General features: G+C 32.4%; 1 protein-coding gene across 1 annotated transcript in view; it reads left to right on the forward strand.

Annotated features, from left to right (window-relative positions):
* KIF6 (kinesin family member 6) overlaps positions 1 to 17802 on the forward strand; it is a 120284-nt gene that overhangs the window by 17978 nt on the left and 84504 nt on the right. The window contains exons 4-10 of the mRNA XM_026695363.2: positions 2939 to 3086; positions 4616 to 4725; positions 6457 to 6586; positions 11596 to 11802; positions 12928 to 13071; positions 15012 to 15098; positions 16305 to 16408. Coding sequence (XP_026551148.1) covers positions 2939 to 3086; positions 4616 to 4725; positions 6457 to 6586; positions 11596 to 11802; positions 12928 to 13071; positions 15012 to 15098; positions 16305 to 16408 — 930 coding nt within the window. The remainder of the gene's footprint in view (positions 1 to 2938; positions 3087 to 4615; positions 4726 to 6456; positions 6587 to 11595; positions 11803 to 12927; positions 13072 to 15011; positions 15099 to 16304; positions 16409 to 17802) is intronic.

The following is a 17802-nucleotide window of genomic DNA, read 5'->3' on the forward strand; positions in this document are numbered from 1 at the left end:
AGGGTCTACTTTTGAACCTGCATTCTCAAAATTGGGAGAATGTTAATGTAACATATTGGCACCAACTTCATTTTTCATAATTCTTTAACCTTTTTCCTGAAATTTAGTATGTTTTTTTTTGTCTTGGAATAGGTCTATGAGATAAACCATTTTCATAAAACTCCCCTTTATAATAGAGGTAATTATAAAGTAAATAATTTCCCCCATCTAAGTATTTGAAGATTGCTCTTATACCAAAAATATTGTGTTCATTTTTTGAAATACCAGCTTTCTCCAGTTACAAAGGCCAGTGGCTTTAGAGTTGGAATCACAAGAAGGACAGATCCCTTATGTAAACATGAAACAGATGTTTACAACTCCCAAGGCTGGAAAGAGAATAGTTAAAATCTGTTGACTCGGAGGGGAAGGAGGCAAAAGTCAGGATTTAAACTCTGGGCTTCACATGAAAAATATTGATTCTTATGTACTTTTTATGTTCTTTTTTAGCAGTAAAGCATGTTATCTAGCCATGTTGAATCTGAAAATTTTGCTTTTACTCAAGGTAGAACTTAGTTTCTAGTAGCTGGTTTTTGTTGTGCCTAGAGTGATGTCTGATACCAGTTAGGTACATCAAGATGGGGAGAGTGGCTCCCAAAATTTCTCAGCCATCATATTTTTATGGAAATTTTTGGGAATACATTTGGAGGGCACAAGTTAGAGAAGACTATACATTGTATCATATTCTACTGTATAATTATCTACTATAGAGTTTAGGTATATGTCACACTTTTTTAGAATGTATAAAACCTGTTTTGGTCACCTCAATATAACCAGGATGTTGAGATTATAGAAAGAGTACAGAAAGTACTACAGTACTGTAGTTTCATTTGTTCCTGATGTATAAACAAGCACTTCCCCAAAAGCTGCCAACCACATGTATCCCAGCTCTGTAACAAGTAACTAGGGTTGATTAGTAAGTCTCCATTCAGTTTGTCTGAAATTGAAAAGACTGTAAGCAGTTACAAGCACACATTCCTGCAGTTGAAAACCTAGTGTTTTTGATACTGGAAATGTAATATTTTGTATGTCTTTTATGTAAGTTCCATATATGTCTGTCTGTCTGGAAAATGTAATCTTTTATCTATATAAATCAGTCAGTCTGCCTGCCTGCCTGCCTGTCCGTCTGTCCATCCATCCATCTATGCCTAATTCTTTTTTCACCAGTTTTTACTGTAATTTTTGTTGCTAATGCCAAGAAAGTTAAATAGTGTGTCCTCCTTTCCCCCTCTACCATTTGTTCTTCTTTCTAATTGTCCATGTCCACCTTTGCCTGTTCAGATATCTGAAAACTCTTTAACTAGCTCAGGTTTAACTTCAGATTTATTTAGATGAGATCATGCTAAGCGATACAGCCCACTAGATTTATCAACTGATGTGGGAAACAATTTTTCTCCTGATTTCTTGTTCAGAGCTTGTGACTAAAAGGATAAAATAACTTGGAGAAAAAAAAATGCCCTGTTCAGTTAATGAAATGCAGTAGTCCAAAAGGTTATGTTCTGATTAAGCCAAAGATATCCAGTGACTATTTCATTCAATATTGCTTGAAAATGTGCAATAGCTTTCTTCCAAACTAAGGTACAATCTTTGCCTGATAATCAGGCAGAAAACAAATGTATTTGAAAATTCTGGTATTTTTTTATAAGTGGTTCTGACTTTCTTTGGAATCTTGTATGTTTTTCTTTGACATTTTGCTATTGTAGATTACATTGAGCCATCTGGCAAATGCTTAGGCTTCCAAATAAATGAGTTGGAGGCCTTTGCCTTTTCCATGGCACCAGACTGGAAAGGCCCCATTCTCCAAGGAACAAATATTTTGTTTTTTAAAGACTGACCTGTTAAAACTGTTCTCATTTGAAGTACAAACATAAATATTACTTTTTCCACTTATACATAACATATGCCTGCTCTGAGCTGAGTAAATCCGGTACATTGTCTGTATAAAATTGGATAAAGTTTTGAACAGTGTAGTTGTTCCTTATTATATTGTCAAACCTATGTTCTTCACTTACAGATGATTGAAAAATATATGTACTAGATAATTTTTCCTAGCTACAGTACGGCTTGCACAGAATTCTATCATTCCTTATAAAGACCTGGAGATTTTATAAATGCTATGTTACAGATGGCCCGTTTTGAGTTTTAGAACTTTTGGTATCTCAGATGTTACTGGACTATATTTTCTAACAAACCCTATTGTTCCACCTAATGGAAATTGTAATTCAGGAATACACCAAGAATCAGAGCTGACCATAGGTATACAATTAGGCAGGGCATATTTTGGAAATAATTTAGAAAGGGTGCTTTATGGTACATGCATTTAATCATGGGTGTAGATTGTGTTTGCAAGTTTTTGACTGGTGTGTTCTTTTCCAAGTTTAATTGTTGTTGCGCCATCTGCAGAGACTCATGATCCTAGAAAAGATTAAGTTGCTTTAAGGAGGTGTAACAGATGCCACATTTGTATGGCCCTGCATATCCAGAGCACATTTTTCAGAACTGAATCTGAAGTACTGTGCAACTCTAATACTCAGCATGCCTGGAATTTAATTGTAAACTGTTTTTGGAATGTTTGCCTGGCTAAAGAAAATATAGTATCGCTTTTCATTTTGCAACAAAAATAATGATTATTTCTTTTTACAAGAGAGTCAGTTTGATGTAGTGGTTAAAGTATAAGACAAGACACTGGGAGAACATGCGGCTGCTGGGTGACTTTTGGCCACTTGTTCTGCCTCTTAAGCCAAATCACCTCACAGGGATTTTGGGGAAAATAGAAGGAGGATGCATTATGTATGCTGCCTTGATTTGTACAAATATAGATGGAATAAAAATCAAAGAAATTGTTAACAGATTGAAAGCGTAAAAATGTATATATATATGCACATTTTGTCTCCATGTTCAGTGCTCTGTCTGGCTATAATGGAACTATATTTGCCTATGGACAAACAGGCAGTGGCAAGACTTTTACAATCACTGGGGGAGCAGAACGTTACAGTGATCGGGGGATAATTCCACGGACCCTGTCTTACATATTTCAGAGGTTGCAAAAGGTACAGGCCATTATTTCTGTTCTTTTATTATTTATTACTTATTTATGGAAATGTACAATTATGTAAATAGATTTCATGTTGTTTTCTGCAGCCTCAAGAAGATTAAAGGTTCTATACTTTTAACAGGAAATCAAAGAACTAAAAATTGTCAAGTTACAACTGTTATTTTAATAGACGAGAATATCTGTAGTGGTGGAGTCCTTTGCCTGTAGATATTTCACTACCTGACTAGATAACAACGACAGTACTAGCTCTCACTAGCACTAATAATGTTACTTAGTTGGGTAATGAAATGTCTACAAGTAAACAACCCAGCTCAGAGAGCACCAAGGACTCTATGGTGTTTTATGTAGGAATGGTATTGTATCACAGAAAGCTGGCTAGAAGTTTTAAGTCAGCCTGGCATCATTCAGTTTGTATGGCCACCTGCTCAAAAGTTTGTTTTAAAAGGTTAATATTTATGTGATATTTCTTTAAAACTGTAGTACAGTTAATGCCCGAGTTTACAATAGCTCAGATCTGAGTCTCCCTTGCTATGAAGAAGCAGATGTGTTTGGATTTCTCCTAGAGTACTCTTGCAAGACAGAAAGCACACCTAGATAAACTAATTTTACCTTACTGTAAGGGTACATTAACAAAATCTTGCAAGTCTGAAAGTACATTTGTTCCCCATCATCTTTACAGCCCAAGAAGTATCCCATACTAACATTCCTTCTGCAGACTAAACTGCTTTTTATCTGGATATTTCTTTGTCAGTGGCTCTTCCCTCTGTGCCCCAAGGTCATTCCCATGTAGAGACTCTGACCAGGTGAGCATTTGGCCAGGAATCTTACTTGGAATTCAAGGACTTCCCAACAGTAACTCATACCCTCATAAAAATTATTGTAAAGCATTCTACATAGGATTGTCTTTGAAGATCACTCAAAAACTGCTGTTGGAACAGAATGTGGCAACCTATGACTTTCAACTTGGCACCTATTACTTGCAGGACTGCGTCCCTAACAAAACTGACCTATATGCAATATTATACTTGTCCCTGGTAAAACTGCTGGTTGTTCCCCACTTCAGTGAAGTGAGGGAATCTGAGGCCACCAGGCATTTCTTTTTGTTCATTGCACCGGTTATAGGGGTTAGGGCCTCTCCTTAGAAATTAGATAGGCTCTACTTTAATAGCTTTATACAATATGATAAAAATGGAGGTTTTCTGGAGAGCATTTGGGAGTTAACTGGTTCATCTGTTATTATAATTATTGAAACTTTTTTTCTTTTGAGACTAATTAGTTGGTTATTGATGATGGCTCAGTCCAATTTATTTTAACATAGTATCAATAGGATGGATTGTATTTTAATGTTTTATCTTGCTCGAATTCCTTAGCACGGGTATTTGTTGATGAAATAGACTGGAGATATCTAGCTAGATAGAAAAGAGATAACCTAATATCAAGTTTATATAGTACTAAAGTAAAAAAATAAATATAGGTAAAATTTAGATTTTATACATTTATTGATCTTTTTTCCTTTTAATTCAGGATAGCAGTAAGGCATATACCACACATATTTCTTACTTAGAAATTTACAATGAGTGTGGTTATGATCTGCTAGATCCACGGCACGAAGCCTCCAAACTGGAAGACTTACCGTGAGTAATGCAATATTTGTAAAAATCAGCACATCTTTTTTTCCTTTTGTCCCAGTTCTAATTCTCTGTGTATGTCTGCCTGCCTGCATATCAAAAGAAGTTAAAATTTAAAATTTATATCAAATTAAAGTTTCTGTGACATTGCTGTGGCAAACAATACTGCTGTTTTTCCCCTTTTTCAAATGTCTTATTCTATACAATGAATCAAAAAAATACCATTAAAATAAATAATCAAAGACTACAATGTAGTTTTCCTAGATTATTCATGGACAAATAATAATAAAAAATTAATCACAGCTATGTGTTGGACAGTGCTTCAACAGTTTTGTAACTATTTGCAGAGAGAGTTTTGGCCTGCAGAGATTTGACCTGCAAATCTAGGTTGCTACTAGACTTGTATATTTGTGTGTATTAATATAAGATATTACTGTATGTGTGTGTGTGTGAATATGAATATTGGAATAGTACAGTAAATACAACATTTTTTCACTGTCACTCTATATTGGTGGAAATACTATTTAAAAGATCTCCTTGTCAACATAGAAACAGAAACATTAACTAGAAATATTAGTACTATCTAATATTTTATCTCTCACATTGCAATTGTATAAACAGTTCTATATCTAATGTTCTGATTCCTTTCTTTACGTAAAAATGTATATATGTTTTAATGCTAATTTGGATCTTGATGTGGAAAAATACTGCTAATTTATTCATAATGACAGAGGAGGCAGAAGCAAGGTTTTTGTTTTCTTTATAAACAAAGAATGTTTTCCATTTGGCTAAGTGGATGGAATTTGTAGATTCTTTTTAAAGCTAAGCGGAATTTGTATAAAACAATATTAGCCAAGTTGAGCTGGATAAATTCATCAGTTACATCAGCCAAGTTGTAGAACTTTAAGAAATGGAACATCTGAGGACTTCTTTTAGAAAAATTGTGGCCTTTACTGTTCCAGGTCCAAAAAAGTACCATAGTTCTCACAATTACTTATTTTAATACTGAAATCAATATCCCAAAGGTGCTTTTCAAAGAGGCAAATGGACTTTCTGGTTTTTCTTTGAAGACATTTTTCTTCTCATCTGAAGAAGCTTCTTGGATGAGAAGCAAAATGTCTTCAAAGAAAAATCAAGAAAGTCCAGTTGCCTCTTGAAAAAACACCTTTGGGACAACCATGATCTGGATGACTGAAAATCTCCATAGACACTGAAATCAACATGCGCTTAGTTTCAGTAATCTGGCCTGTACTTCCTTTTCCCATAAAATTCTTCTTCCAGGCAATCCAATGTTTAAACACGCCTGTGGCAAGCTCATTTTGCTAAATTGTTGAGCAAAGTAGAATTTTATTTAAATTCATTTTCCTGGTTTACTATTATAACAAATAAAGATTTCTCTTCCTAATCTTGTGGAATAGGGCAAGGTAGTATAAAGGAGATTGTTAATGTTACAGTTTTATATTTTTAATTGCTAATGTTACAGTTTCATATCTTTAATATTGAACAATTCAGTTTTCTCCCGCAGTAGAATAAGTAATTCTGAAATATATATTTCATTTACTGGGAAATCTTGCTGTTAGTAGCTAGAGTTACATAAACATTAAAGCATTTGAGATATGTTTATATGATCAAGAAATTAATACATTTACTTACTAGCATTTTTTTTTGAATAAATATTCCTGTATAATTTATAATTAAAAACTCATACATGTTTTCTTTTTTAATTTTTTCATATAGAAAGGTGACAATAATGGAGGATCCTGATCAGAACATTCACCTGAAACATCTCTCTTTGCAGCAAGCAACCAATGAAGAAGAAGCTCTGAATCTGCTTTTCTTAGGTGACACAAACAGGATGATTGCAGAGGTGAACACGTTATCAACATCTCTTATTCTGTCATCACCAACAAGCTTTATAGCAAAATATAAGTTTATTTATTTAAAACATATAAATAATCACCTATTTCATATATTCTGGGTGCTCCTCTTCAGCAATTTCAGTCAATTTTTTTATTTTTTTAAAAAATAAACTTTATTTACAAGAATTAAAAACATACAAATTTAAAAATATAAAACCAATAATGTATATATAACACATTCCTCTTTACATTTGATATCAAATTTGATATGTCCTGATAATCATTACGAATACTTCTCAAATTTCCATTAACTATCAAATCTTAATCACTACGTAACTTGCAATACTCTACTAATCTTCTTGTTGGATTATAACTATCTATTAATTAATAATAAATTCATAATTTTTTTTAAAAAAAAACAAATTTTATTAACTTTACAGAACAATACACAGACAATCAAGGCATAATAACATAAAAGATCTTTTCTGGAAAAACCAGTAGAACATACAAAATATTTCCAAATTGTAATATGTATATTTACATTATCTGCTCAACTTCATATCTTATCCAATTTCTCCTTTTCATTCTATTATCCAAATTATATTTCTTACTAATTAAATTTTTTTGCGTTTCAAAAACAATACACAAACATACAAGACATAAAACATAAAAAACATAAAACATCTTTTCTGAAAGCTGCTTGATCCCAGGTTAAAACTCTTCGCACAGATGCAAATTCAAAAATCATATTTACTTTATATATCATTCCATATCATATTACCATTTTCAATTTTCTATATAGCTTCTTCCCTCTTTTATCTTTCTTAGTTTTATTTTATTTATCTTATCTCAATACAATTCATAATACTTATCATTCTTTGTCTGTTCTTTTCCAGTTATCCATTCATCTTTTCTCTTTAAATATACTTCTCCTGTACACTGCTTTTATTTTGTAATTGTAGTGTTCTTGCTTTTCTTATAAAACTTATTGTGTAATTTTAGAATGTACTAATCAGAATCCCAATATAATGTAAGTGTTATATTAAGTATTATTAAGCTAGGGGAAAGAGTCAAAGGCGTCACTCCAATCAGTGTACAGAATAAATTCATAATTTTTGAATAGTAAATAAAAAGATATAGTGAATATAATGATAATAATATAGAAGAAATGAATATTTAACACCTTTGTTATTCTTGTACATTTCATAAAGACAGTTGCATATAATTTGTTTTTAGGGTTCATTTACGTGTTTTCCCTTTACGGTCTACCCAGTTGTACCATTTGTCCCATATCCTATAATAATCTGTGTCCTCCTTCGCATTGATTTTGAGTGTGAGCCTCTCCAATTGGGCACACTCATGTGTTTTTTGAATAGCAATATGTATCGGTGGTACATTTGGATTCTTCCAATATTGTGCTAATGAAATCCATGCCTCTGTCAATAAGTGGATGGTCAGATATCTTACTTTATGGATATAATCCCCTTTAATCATTCCCAACAAGAACAGTTCAGGTTTCCACTCCAGCCCACACTCTATAATTTCTTCTATCCGCTCTTTTATTTTTAACCAATATTTCTTTGTCTCAGGACAGGTCCATCATAGATGGAAATAAGTACCAAAATTACCTTTGCATTTCCAACAGCATGGGTTTGCTGTCGGAAATATTTTGGCCAATCTAAAGGATGCCAGTTGCCATCTATGCAACATTTTGTACAGATTCTCCTTATGTGCCACTGATTTAGTTAGTACGAGATTGTTTTTGCCAGATTTCTTCCCAGTCATCCAGATCTATACTGTGACCAAATTTTTTTTCCCAGACTAACATAGGTCCTTTCACAATTCTTTCAGCCGTTTCATGTTCTAATATATAATTATATAGTTTAGAAATCAACCCTTTCTCGGGACTTGAGAGTATTTTGTCTAAATGCATATCTTTTGCCTCAATTCCTTATTCATTTACATCTTTATTATATCTCAATTTTACTTGGAAATATGACCAATTATCGATGACTATCCCTAGTGCTTCAAGTTCCTGTATCGTTTTAATTCTTCCCTTTATCTAATATTTGATGGTACTTCAGTTTTTTACTGATATCTATCGTATTTAAGTGGAACATTGCCTCCATCATTGAAAACCACCTCGGAATTTTGGTATAATAATTTCTTCTAAAGTCAGCCCAAATCTTAATTAATGACTTTTGGAATACGTGTTTAGTAAAGTATAGATTGTTTTGGCAGAAATTTCAGTCAAATCTATTGTATCTTTATGAATTTTGTTCTTAAAGTATCATTGTTTTGTTTTTGCTTCTAAATATATTTAAATATTTAAACATTTAATTGAATTTATGAATCCAATGTAAATCGTATTGTACACAACCAGGTACTTTATAGTAGAAGAATTGTACTTTGGCAGAGAAATCATGTCTTCCCAAATGTAGTTTTTCAATGAGTTTCCCAAGTTAGGAATTTGGAGAATCTCAATGAATAACTCTCTTCTACTTGGCCCTTGGAAAGCATAATGTGGGACTTCCATTAAGTGATGGAAAGGGCACTAAAATTGAGCCCAAGACTAGAAACTTTCAGAAACGTCTACTGGAAATCTGTTGGTGGAAACGGCTTCAGTGGTATCGTTACATAATGATTCATTCTTAGTGGTGGTGTGCTGAATTTCTGGGTAGTTTTATTCAAACTGAAGCTAGCCAAAGAGAGCTGAACTGTTGTTTCCCTTGGTTTTTTCCCCCCATGGCAATACTAAATGTAATATCTCTTCTAGTATTTAAAGAATATTGTACTGTTAAATCCATCCACATGAAACTAGATATTTTCATTTTAGTCTCTTCTCATAAATCTTAATTGTCAGTTCCCTAGTTATCTTTACTGCCTTCCTCTGAATTTGTATATGTGTTGCAACACAATTCATATTGATAGATGAACATATGCTTAGGTCTTAATCTCAGTTGAACAAATGTGAAAATCAAAGTAGATAGGGATTAAACTGCTTCATTTTTAATATGACATGATACAATAGTATATGGTGAAAGAAAGGTTTTATGAAGCTAAGTAATGAGGAAGCAATTAATAAGTTGATGTGTCTTTCCTCTGGCATGAATCTGGCCAAGATAAATTTTTGTGGCAGGTTTTCTAGTAATAGTGGGAATTCTTAAAAGATCTGAAATCTTACTATTCAGTAGGGAGAATAACTCATTATTAAATTGTAAGACTTTAGAATGGCAAATAAATATTTTTTTTTATTTTTTCATAAAAGCAGCCCTGTACATATCACTTTGCAAAATGGCAATTCTGAGGATTGACTCTTCCTTCTAAGGAATTGTTATTCCTAGAAAAGAATTCTATTTTCATTTCTTTGATCTTGCCTTACTGTATTTGGCTTTACTAATTAAATTTCAGGCTGATGTAGAGATTCAGAAATAGCAAACTTAGAATAATTTAAGATTTTTTTTAGGTGTAACCAGAAACACCAGACAGGATACAAACTGTATAAAAATAGAGAAATTCTGCTCACAATAGGAAATGGTGGTGGAAGTAAAATATAATTTTAACATGGTACATTGTAATTGTAAAAATTGTGAATCTTTTTTTCTGAAAGCTTAAGAGAAGGCAGACTGTACATCCATTCTGATAGAGTTAATAATCAAGAAATAGACCTTGTTTTTATTTATTTATATTTTATTTATATCCCTTGATTATGATTCAAAGCATACTTTATAATCATGTTTTCTTACTATTACTTCACAACTCAGTGATTTGTTGAGACCGAGAAACTTCCATCACATTGAATACAACCCAATTTCACATTTTTTTAAACATTCAGCCAATAAAAATGAAATGGAACATAAACCAAAGATTATAGTTATTAATCTCTTTACCATACATTCAAAGCAGTGTAAGTCTATCAACATGAAAAACTGTATCATTGGCATCAGCATTATTTTAATGAGACGAAACTTTTCAGTAAAATGTTTTATTGCAGTTCTTCTCTGTTCGTTCAGTTTGGGAAGACATATCTGTGTTGTATTTGTTTAGCTACTTGTGTTTGGAAAGTGCCTAGAGCTAATATTCTTGGCAGTTTTCACATATATTTAATGAATGTAAACATTTTAAATATTTAAAGATGAAAGCAATACTTCTCTTTTATCTACTTTTTCATCTGTGAGTATACTATCTATGTATTCTGCACATTTTAGCATATAAGGTGTTTTACCACCAAAGCCTACAATGTTTTCATAAATATACTGGTTTTAGAGATGATGCATAGGTTATCAGGCTTGTTGGTGATACTAGATTATTTCAAGCAAAATTTTCTCCCAATTGGGGAGTTTACATTGAAAGAGTGAATGCATTTCAGCGTAATCAAATGTTAAAGGGACAAACAAGGGTAAAAAAAGGAAATTAAAGTAAATACTCATTAAAACATGGAGTTTGTATGTAACTATTGAGAAGATAAATTCTGTATAAGGGCTCAGTGAAAAGGAATTGAAGATGAATTTCTTGGTGCTGTAATATTAACACAAATCTGTGACCTATAAATGGTATAACTACACGGTTCTGCTCCTATTCAGGTAGCCCTCAATTTACAAGCATTCAAAATTATAATCACCCCCAAAACTACTTATGACCCGGTTTTTAACATCCAACATCCCCTCATTCGATGGTCATGTGATTGGATTTTGAGCACCTGGACTGCATTTATAGCTATTTGTGCACTACTTTCAGTCATGTTGCACAATTTACAAAGTTTTTATTTTGATTAAGGAACTCTCTTGTACTTTTACAGGGATATGTAGTAGGACAGATTAATCAACCATTTTTTTTCCCTTCCTCCAATCCAGCCCATTGTAAATGGAATTATTTTGGGATGTTTGGGTTAAGCCCAACAAGTTTCAAAGTATCATTGTGCTCTGTTTTATCTTGAACCACTTTTTATTTCTAAATGATCAGTAGCATTTAGACTGAGAATTAAAAAGTAAGGCTTAGGAAATGCTTTCTCTCACAGACTCCAATGAATCAAGCCTCCACACGTTCACATTGCATTTTCACCGTTCATATCTCAAGCAAAGAACCAGGATCAGCAACCATTCGGCGTTCCAAACTACACTTAGTGGACCTGGCTGGTTCAGAGCGTGTTGGGAAGACTGGAGTTGGAGGCCAGCAACTGACAGAGGCCAAATACATAAATCTGTCTCTACATTATTTGGAACAGGTAAAGTTGATCCAGTTTCCATTTTTTCTATTGTTTTATAATGTTCATGATCTCTTGCACTTGGCATTTGAACCACTGAATTTTGGTTTAGACATGGAACACAATGGATCTCAGGTAGCTACTTTGTGGCAAAATGTCTGTATATACTTCAATCTATTTTACCATTTGATAACATTATTTAGAGATCAATTTAATAATAATAATTTTATATATAGGTAGTTTTCACTTAGCTACCATTGTTCAGTGACCCTTCAAAGTTATGCAAGTGATTTGGGGCCAAATGCAATTGGCAGAGATGGCAAAGTACTGGGAAGCCAAAAGGGCAGAGATGGGGAGGGGAAAATAGACAGGAAAGGAGAATGCAGTATGAGACCTTATATGCTTTGTGGCAAGGTAGATGATAATCCATCTTCAGTGAAGATATTTTCCAAATCAAATTATCATAACTTCCAAAGTGCTGGCTCTGGAAGGGAAAGGGACAATCCCAAATGTCCCAAGCACAAAAATTTCATCAATCTAGCAATGCAATTGCATGACTAATCATGCCACCTGTGGTCTTCAGAGACTAAGCAAATATAACAAAGTTATAATTTCTCATCCTGGCCTTCAAATATGGTGTCAAGATTGATGAAGTCTGGAAGATGCATAATTGTGGAAGTAGATGTGCTACAGTACTTCTTTGTTCACTATTATGCTCTTGACAGTCTTTTTAAATCCATTGTCAAACAGAATATGATGCTTCCTGAAAACATTCAGTAAGATTACATAGTCAGAGTAACTTAAAAATTTCCTTTACATAAATAAGTTTAATTTTTTTGATCTACTTTTGTTATAAAACAATGAAATGATTGTGCCTAAACATAATCATCAGCACTAGGATAGAAGGATCTGGGTGTGTAGTATGTGTGTCTTTGCATGTAATTTCTATATTGCCCTTGTTGCTAACATCCTACTCAAATAAACACTGATTAATATTACTCCAAGCATATTGTATAATTATACAGATTATGTTTTGTGCAACTGTATGAAAAACACTAAATTTTAATGTATTTTTTTAATAATAGGAAGATTTGTCTTAAGCAAGATATTAGTGCTTAAGCTTTTCTAATATTACCTATACTGCAGGTAATCATTGCTCTGTCAGAAAAAAACAGAACTCACATCCCCTACAGAAACTCCATGATGACTTCAGTATTAAGAGACAGCCTGGGTGGGAATTGCATGACAACAATGATTGCAACGCTCTCAGTAGAAAAAAGGAACATAGATGTATGTTTTCCCATTTCCCATTTTAATTGTTTTGATATTAATGTAAAAATTTTATGCTAAAATTTCATTGCATAACTGATACAGTATGATTAAATTCTAAGAGGTTTTTTCCTCCATTTTTAAGAACATGGCTATTTATTAGATACTGGAGTACAGAACTAGACCTAAAATAAAAAACAGTAAAAAAGGAAAAATGTTGAAAGCTCGCTAATATATATAGAAGAATATAGAAGCACAAAGCCAAAGACACAAGCACCAAGCCGAAGACACAAGCCTGAAGATGATGAATGAGACTTCATTGAAACGTTGCCTAGATACTTCCAATTTTACGCGGGAAAAAACCTGAATAACCAAAGATCCACATACAAATACCCGCGAAAACCTCAGAAAACACACACGCACGCACACACACACACACACACACACACACATATATGTATATATATATGTGTGTGTGTGTGTTTTCTTAAGTTTTCGCGGGTACTTTCATGTATGGTATTCAGCTTTGTTCGGGTATTTTCCCACATCATTGTAGTTGTGTTTTTAAAGTTGTAGCAACGTTTCGGCAGAATCTCATCTGCCATCGTCAGGCTTCTGTATTGTATCCGTCTGTGAATATATATATACATTCTTATATATTGGATTTGTTTTCTATATATATTGGATTTATTCACTCTCTCAATTCTCTGTCCTCTACCCCACTCCATATATACTCACACAAACTCTCTGTTTTTGTTGATACCACCTTTGTTGTTATCTGAAGTAACTGAAGGATGATAGGGAGCTCTGAATAATGCAATATTTTGCCATATGATTATACTGAACATTCAAAACATTTTGTATTCTTCACTAGAGCCTTATCAGAGGCCTACAGATGAAAGAAAATTTTAAATGGAGGAAAAGTTTATCTTTTTTCTGAAAATTGCTTCAGATTCAGGGATTAGATTTGGATTAAAAATTCTTTTTCATTATGTTTAATATAAGATCAGGTGATAACAAGTAGTAAAAGTCATTGTGTGGATGATTACAATACAGTTCATTTTATAAAATGAATTATATTCAGTACATAGTAACAGTCAGTCTGAATGTATCTTAATTCACATAATAATAAATAATAGTCTTATGGCATTGTTGTTTTTAAAAAATTAACCATGATAGAAGTATAACTAAATTCCTTAGCAACATTGAAGCAGAATAAAATATATTCTAGTGCTGGTTAATAACTTGTTTATAAAAATAGTAGGCAATGTTAGTATAAACCATATGCTAGTGGATCATCAGCAATTTAAAAAGAAAATATGAAATTAAGTTTAAAAAAGTTAATTTGTTTTGAAACTAGAGATAGATACTTAAAGTTAATGGAATTTAAGACTTCATTAGATCTTTTTTAAAATTGAAAATACATCATTAAGGGCTAATGTCTTACATTGCACTGTACATCATTACTGATTTATTATTATTTATAAAATAATTTAGCATCAGTCATGTACATAATTATAATTTTGAAATAATGTTTATAGTGACTAAAAGGGTATAATACCAAATATTGATTTATTCCTGAAAATTGAAAGCTCACCTAGAGGTCCTTTGCTTTTTGCCATTACTCTTTAGTCATTGAAATCTACTGTTTGATCAATTTTATGTTCTACATTAGCATCAACCTATTAATTAATGAATACAAAAAATAAATCTCATAATAATTTAATTTTATGAAGAAATATGGGAGTGGATCTGGGGCTGCTGTTTTTGCTTACAAATGATGCATGACATGTTATCTAATTCAGTCCTAAGATGTAATAGACCGAAAGTATTTTTATCAATATATAATTTGTTTGGTATTAATTTTTGTTAAAGTATATTAAGACCATTTTAAAGATTTTTACTTTAATTCTTCCCTTGTTTACATGGTGATATGTTAAGATATTTTTTTTTCCTTTTAGGAATCTATATCAACCTGTAGATTTGCTCAGCGAGTTGCTATTATTAAGAATGAAGCTGTTCTAAATGAAGAAATTGATCCTGGATTGGTAAGGCTGCTCAGTCACACTTTATGATAACAGTATATAATATACTGTTACTCAAAGAGTCTAAAACATACAATGAATGGTTGCAGGAATTGGGCTTGGCTAGTTTAGTAAAGAGAAGGACCAGGGGAGACATGATAGAGGTCTTCCAATATTTGAGGGGATGCCACAGGGAGGAAGGGGTCAAGCTATTTTCTAAAGCGCCTATAGGCCAGACAAGGAATAATGGATGGAAACTGAACAAGAAGAGATTTAACCTGAAAATAAGGAGAAACTTTCTGACAGTGAGAACAATCAACCAATGGAACAGCTTGCCCTCGGAAGTTGTGGGAGCGCCATCACTTGAGACTTTCAAGGAGAGATTGGACTGCCATTTGTCAGAAATGGTGTAGGGTCTCCCGCTTGGACGGGGGTTGGACTAAATGACCCACAAGGTTCCTTCCAACTCTGATTATCTGTTATCTGTTATACCATGACAGTGATATTCATGTAATAATTATTCCTAATAATTATTATTCTGTCTCCTGAATATGGTAGTGGAGGCCTATTTGTCACAAGTGATTAAAAATGTTGCATACTCAATGCAACTTACATAGGGTAGTATTATTATTATTAACAATAACTAAATTGCACTATTATTAATAATAAATATTTTTTTAATATACAGACTGATCTTATGCATAGTATTTTCAATGACTAATATTAAGCAATCAGTTTGTTTTCATTTCTTGAAGTTCTGTAGTGTAGTTGTATGTAGTGGTGTATGTAGTGTAGCTATATTTAACTTGAAAGTAAGCTCTTGTATTTTCAATAGAATTTTTTCCAGATACATATTCAGAATATTGCCTCATTAGAGAACAAAGATGCTGAAAACATATTGTCCTTGATTAATCCAGAACTATGTAGATATGCTATGAATACAAATTCCAAATGCTTAACCAGTAAAGAATTAAATCTCAATTGTTTACTGCTTACCATCTTTGAAAGGAGTTTCTTTTCCCCCAAATCACTGTTCTTCATTTTTCCAAAGCATGCCGTTATTTTAGTTCACAGAACTATTTCATTTTTATATGAAATGAAAAAAGTTTAATTTTTTTTGGGTGGGGGGAATATAATAATGAACAATTTGGTATATATAGAAAAGAGCCTCACATAACTTCTGAATCAGACATTCATTGTTAATCAGTGTGATCCAATTTATATTTCCAGATGATTATGCGTCTGAAGAAGGAAATCCAGGAATTAAAAAATGAATTGGCAATGGTGACTGGTGAACAAAGGCTTGAAGAACTCTTAAAAGAAGAGCTGCTAGAGTATTGTTTGGTTTTCTTTACATCATCTTATTCTGAAATATATATTTTTTCATTTGCATAATAAGCATGGACATCCTAGTTGAATTTAGTTTCAAATAATGCTTCAAATTAAGAGATATTATAAATTTATCAGAATGAGGAGTGAATTTACAGCAGCTGTAGTATTTTCACTGTAGTATTTTTGCCTTATTAATGGTAAGGGAATGAGAAAAGGTGAAAGTTGTGAGATCTACTGCTATTTTACTATTATGAGACACTGATTTTGGCAATAGAAGTGAATTTCCACATAGATAATTATCTGAAAAGTAATTGGCCGGAGTAAGTGAAGTGCAAGAATAACACTAATGATCTAGCTGCTACATTGAAGCATATGAGAATAATAAATTGATGAGGAACATGAATGGGGCTGAACTATCAATGATTAAATTACCTCTAGGGTGATGTGAATAACATTTAAGGATTATTTTGTTTAATATTGTGAAATAAGTGAATGAATACTGTGAAATAAATGAAGTGAATCATGCTTTCCCCCCCGATATTTCTTTTGAGACATTAATACATACCAGTTGAAGAAAAGGTTCAGAATATGCATAACTTAAAAAAGGATTTAGGGAATATTTGTAGCATTGAGAAATGCTGTATTGCTAATTGTTATCAACGAATTTCTTACATGCTAAATTCCTGTTTATAAAGTTTTTTCCAATATAAGACTGCAGAGAGAATGATCAAAAATAACCCCAAACTTTCTGAATACCATAATCTAGGTACAAGCCAGTAGATTTTATTATTGTTTTGCTTTCTATCTCTAAAAAAATTCAAAATTGGGCAAGGAGCAACAGTATTAAAAATTCTGCTGCAAAGATTTTTTTGCTATAGACAATGAAGCCTATGTTGCAAAATTGAAGACATCAGTCTGTCAGAGGAAGAAAGTCTCCAGACCAATTAGTTGAATTGGATTATTATATTTCAAAAGAAGCTATTGAAGTTTTAGTACATATAACTATGCTGAAATAAAACTGAACAAATTAATCTTTATAAATACCTGAACATAGTTTTTTCCCCAAAGTAACAACGTACAAATTGGAATGTACAAATTAATTCAGAAATATCAAAAGATAGCAATTTTAAAATTTTAAGCAATTTTTCAAAAGGAGGGGGGAGTTACAGTACATTCCATCAGCCTGAAAAGTTTTTAATGCCAAAGTTATAATATAACCAATATGCAGCTCACAAATCTGTCCATATAAAGACTGTCTGGAGACTATAAATTAATTTTTGAATAGGCATGGTTTCTATGCCTTGTTTCACAGTGCTGTGTTTTGAAATAGAGATGATTTCAATCATGACCTAAATACTGATTTTCTATTTTAATTTTTGGTGTAAAATATTTTTTC

This window comes from Pseudonaja textilis, chromosome 1, assembly GCF_049901715.1.
Source record: "Pseudonaja textilis isolate UNSWEBS1 chromosome 1, rPseTex1.2, whole genome shotgun sequence".
Classification (NCBI taxonomy): Eukaryota; Metazoa; Chordata; class Lepidosauria; order Squamata; family Elapidae; genus Pseudonaja; species Pseudonaja textilis.